The 4,610-nt window shown below is 45.2% G+C and overlaps 1 protein-coding gene across 1 annotated transcript in view; it reads right to left on the bottom strand.

Annotated features, from left to right (window-relative positions):
• Positions 1–4,610, bottom strand: part of Sh3rf1 (SH3 domain containing ring finger 1) — a 165,521-nt gene that overhangs the window by 6,299 nt on the left and 154,612 nt on the right. The window contains exon 11 of the mRNA XM_031339912.1: positions 3,772–4,124. Coding sequence (XP_031195772.1) covers positions 3,772–4,124 — 353 coding nt within the window. The remainder of the gene's footprint in view (positions 1–3,771; positions 4,125–4,610) is intronic.

Here is a 4,610-nt window from a genome sequence, read left to right as displayed (position 1 = left end):
AACATTCTGGTTGTTTGAGAGTACATTGGTCCCTTTGAACAAAGCACACATTCAGCTCTGAATGGGCTTCTACCTCTAAGTTGACTATGACAAGCACAAGCATGGAGCAGGAAAACAGATTCCCACTGTGGTGTGAAGAAGGCACCTTACAGACAGTACCAGCCTTCCAGAGTGGGCCATGGGCATTCTAACTGCCATCTGGACAGACTCTTGATAACCCTCTGATACTATAAAATTTTCTATTTCTTTCATCTTTTTTACCCTGACTTGATTGGTGTCTCTGTGGTTCACATATTGTCATTTCTAATCTCCCTTCATATATGACCAAAATGAGTCCTCCCATGACCCTGAGAAGCACTCTCTTCATCTGGTCCCAGTGACTAAGCATTCCCTGCTTCCTGTCAGTTACCACAGCAATCTAATATCCAACTACGTATTTTACTGGCAAAACCATACAGGATGGCTTTGTATCGTGTGCAAAGTCCAAATAAATTACGTCCATTGCTTCACCCAGTGGATTCATTGTCACTGACTCAAAGAAATTAATCACGCTGTTTAAGCCCGACTGCCTTTCTGCAAATCTACCATTATCCAATTGGTATGTTTCTGAGTATGCTACTTTAATCTCTGATCAAAGACCACAGTTCTTTCCCATTGTAGGGAATGTGTTTATTGCTTTAATTCCTAAGCTTAAAAATACACATAGGTAAAGGTGAGTTGCTATGTTTTCCTAAGCCATGTGGGCATATGTGTGTGCAGGTGTGCATGTGTGAAAACTGTCAAACATAGCTTTTATTTTCCATCTCTTCTGAAACTGTTTCTTTCTACCTTCACCTTGCAATTTCCTAATTATTTTTTCCTCCATCCTTCTAAAACAGAGCCTAACAATATTTGTTCTGTTATTTCTGCTGTCATCAATTAGACAGCCTCTGCCTCTTGCTTGTTTTCTGCAGCAGTCTCTCCCACAAACACAAAAGAATCCCTTTGTTCCCCAGGAGAATTTCTCTCAGCTGACACCAAGACCTGTCAACACACTTCAAGGTTCATCCTTCCTCATTATGAGACTGTGGGTTCTCCGTGTCACATGACCGCTCTTTTCCATTGATGGCACTTTTTTTTTTTAACCTTTAGCCCGGCCCCCACCTTCTGGTGATGGAGGAAATTGGGCTGTGGTGGGATAGGGGACTTTCCATTTGTTCCTGCTGCACTCTGCACACGGATGTGGGCTCATTCTGTCTTAGCACTACGCTCGGAGACGCGTTTGCAGGAAAATCTCTCAAAGTCCCATAGAAAGAACCCAGGGGTGCTGCATTTTGCCAGGGTCAGTCAGTGCTGCCACTGTGTAGCCTGTGGGCGAAGGGACTAAGTACTTCAAGTGCCTTCTGAATCACACTTCCTCCATTTGAGGCTCTAAGTGCTTCTCCTTGTGTTGGAAGTTTTGAAAAATGCAAACAGGTAATCCCTAAATGACATGCTTGCTAGCTCTCTATTAACCAAAACCCTTCATCCTCGGGGGGATAATGGATAGCTTTCCTACATCAGTTTCCCATTGTTTTTACAGTCAGGTGCACTTAAGCATCCAAGTTAAATAAATACCATTACCATCACTGCGTGAAGGCTTAGGGCTGCGGAGGAAAGTTGCTGGCTATTACATTTAATATTCCATTGAGCATATGGATTATAAAAATATAAAGTTGGGCTGAAATCTTTTCTAAGGACCCCCTTCCCTCTCCTAAAAATTGAAATGGCCATATAAAAACCTGCCAGAGATTTCCAGAGTGCCCGTGTCCATCTGTCCCTTCATTAAATTCTTCATGTTCCCTATCTGATGTGTCTCTCTCATTCCCAAAAAAACCGCCATCACCTGTCTGGTGAGCAGCTCTCCTTTCAGATGGCCTGAAAGGCACAGCCTGCCGTTAGAAAGAGCCTTTTAAGAACGGGAATGCAGAAGCCACAGAGATCAAGGACATCTGGCGATTGAAAAGGAATGCATAATGGGGGTGGCGGTGAGGCAGCAGTGCCTAGCCAAGGCCTGGGGAGAATGTGCGCAAAGTGAACCATCCTTCCACAAAGGGCTGGGGTGGGGGTGACGGGCAGTAAATCGCCTCAGGGCATGAGGGAAAATTGTAGATCAATGCCTAGAGGGAGAGAGCTAGCCTTTGTGACTGAATGTAAGTACACAGTAACTGGACTAGCTCCAGGGACAGGAGCCATTGTCCCTGGAAAGCAGCACTGGGTCTCTGCAGGAGAAAGGCTGACTCCCGAATCAAAGCTTTGAGGGAAGCCAGGACTGGGTTTCAAAGCTTTACCGAGCACACAGAGCACACAATGGACGAGGAGAAACACAGACAGATCTGTGGGTAGGGAGGGGGCATTTTTCTTAGGGTAATGTGTCATTTCAAAACTGGCTTTATATCAGTCGGAACTACACTACAGAAAATTTTTATCTCCTTATGAAAATGTGTAGTAAAGTATACTTTATAAACATAGGTTGTCTGATGTTTACTCTCCACTTTTTGAGTTTACTTTTAACTGAAAATGTGCCACAAAGTCATGAGGTTTCAATACAAATGTTTATACAGTACCATCTGAAATACAAAGGAAAAGTGAACTTAAGTCATTTTGTTGCTGTTACTATTACTTAAGATTTGTGTGTATGTATGCGTGTGACCATATATGGACGTGTGCACATGAACGCAGATAACCACAGAGGCCAGAGGCAGTGGGACTGGGGACTGAACTTGGTCCCTCTATAAGAACAGGACACGCTTTTAACTGCTGAGTCAGCACCCCAGCCTAAACCATTTTAAATGACCATTTTCTAGCAAAATCGCAAGTCAGGCATCGTGGTGCACAGCAAGAGCGCTAGCACCTCAGCTGGCTGAGGTGGATGCTGCCTGAATTCAGGAGTTTGAGTCCAGCCAGGGCAACACGAGGATGCTACAACTGTGACCAGTTCAGCCACAGAGAGAAGGCCAACCAAAGGGAACATGTCTACAGACTGGAGGTTTGTTTATGTTCTAAAATTCAAGTCTAGAGGGAACAGCGCGTACAGAAACAATAAAACCGATGAGGCTTAAATGTTTATGTTACACGAAAGCAGAACAGAAGTCTGAATGCACTGCATGCTTCCAGTTTTCACCCTGGTTGATACGTGCCTTATTAAGCTTGTTTTCTTCCCTAACACAACCCTAGACCCCCACGACTGCACCAAACAGAACCCCCACTTGTAAGCACTGCTCAGAGCCAAAAATCACTCAAAGAATGCTCATCTTTCTGAGTATATGAACCAAGAGAGCCATCGGAACCTGGCTCAGGAGACAGGAAAAAAAAATTCTCTGGGTGGGTGTTTTACATCCAGTAGGTAATAGTGTAAGCTCTTAAAAGGCAAAGGATTCCAGTGGTTCTCAACCTTTGGGTTGCAACCCCCAGACAACCAATTCATACAGTGGCAAAATTACAGTTATGAAGTAGTAACAACAATTTATGGTTGCCGGACACCACAGCACGAGGAACTGTATTAAAGGGTCTTCAGCATCAAGAAGGCTGAGAACCACTGGCTTAGAAACTTAGATATCATGTGGCTATGAATTGTTATCTAAGGGAGGACACCAGTGTGTTGCTAAGTAACAGAAAAAAGAAAGCCTGATCTCGCATGCCATTTACCAATCAGGATTGAGATTTTAGGAAGTTGTAGAAAATGATCTTCTAGATCAGAATAAAACTCCTAGCCTTAAGTCAGCTCTCTCCGAGAACAGCGACAGGACTCACCTTTCACAAACAACAGGCCTGGCCTCATTCATGACTGGACCCAGGGAGGAGCAAGCCTGGCGAGGTGGCGGAGCGATGGGCACTGCGGAATCCAGGGAGCTTGCCTTGCGGTGGAAAGCATCCTGGGCTAGGGCTGCTGTCCCGGTGGCCACGGGACCATCCCCATCTGTGGGGCAGGACCCCACTCTGCCGTGGACGCCCCCTAGCGGCAACTCAGGACCCACTGCTCCCTGCAAGGGAACCTCCCCCACACCCAGCTCCACATCCAGGGTAGGTGATGCTGGAGGGGAGATCCGGGGCTTGCGTTTGGTGGAGGCACCAGAAAGCAGCTTCAGTAGGCCCTTCTTTTCTTTCTGGAAAACAAAACAAAACAAAACATGGATATTAGTTGGAGCTCGGCAGTTGTGGCGCTCCTATACTCTCCAGGGCACTCTGATTCACTTTTTGAGTGCATCATGGTTATTCATTACCTTCTGGGTAGACTTTGTGTGACCTTAAGCTGACCTTTTGCTTACTGCCTCTCCCTTTCTTGCCTGCCTGCTTCTGTTTGTGTTGGAAATTCTCTTGTTCATTACTATCTTCTACTGGGGCAGCAAGATAAACAGATTTAAAAGATGTAAAACAAAACAAAAAATTTTTAACCAATTTGTATTTTAGTTTGTTAAAAGTGTAAGTAGCCAGTGAGATGGCTCGGTGGGTAAAGGAGCTTGGCACCAAGTTGTGGAAGACCTGAGTTCGATCCCCAAACTCTGTGAGGCAAAAAGAGAACTTAGAACAACCAGCAGTTCTCCTGTGCATGTGTGCGCGCGCACATACACACACACACACACACACACACA

The sequence above is a fragment of the Mastomys coucha genome, unplaced genomic scaffold (genome assembly GCF_008632895.1).
Source record: "Mastomys coucha isolate ucsf_1 unplaced genomic scaffold, UCSF_Mcou_1 pScaffold22, whole genome shotgun sequence".
Lineage (NCBI taxonomy): Eukaryota > Metazoa > Chordata > Mammalia > Rodentia > Muridae > Mastomys > Mastomys coucha.
This window is presented reverse-complemented; position numbering and strand designations above follow the sequence as displayed.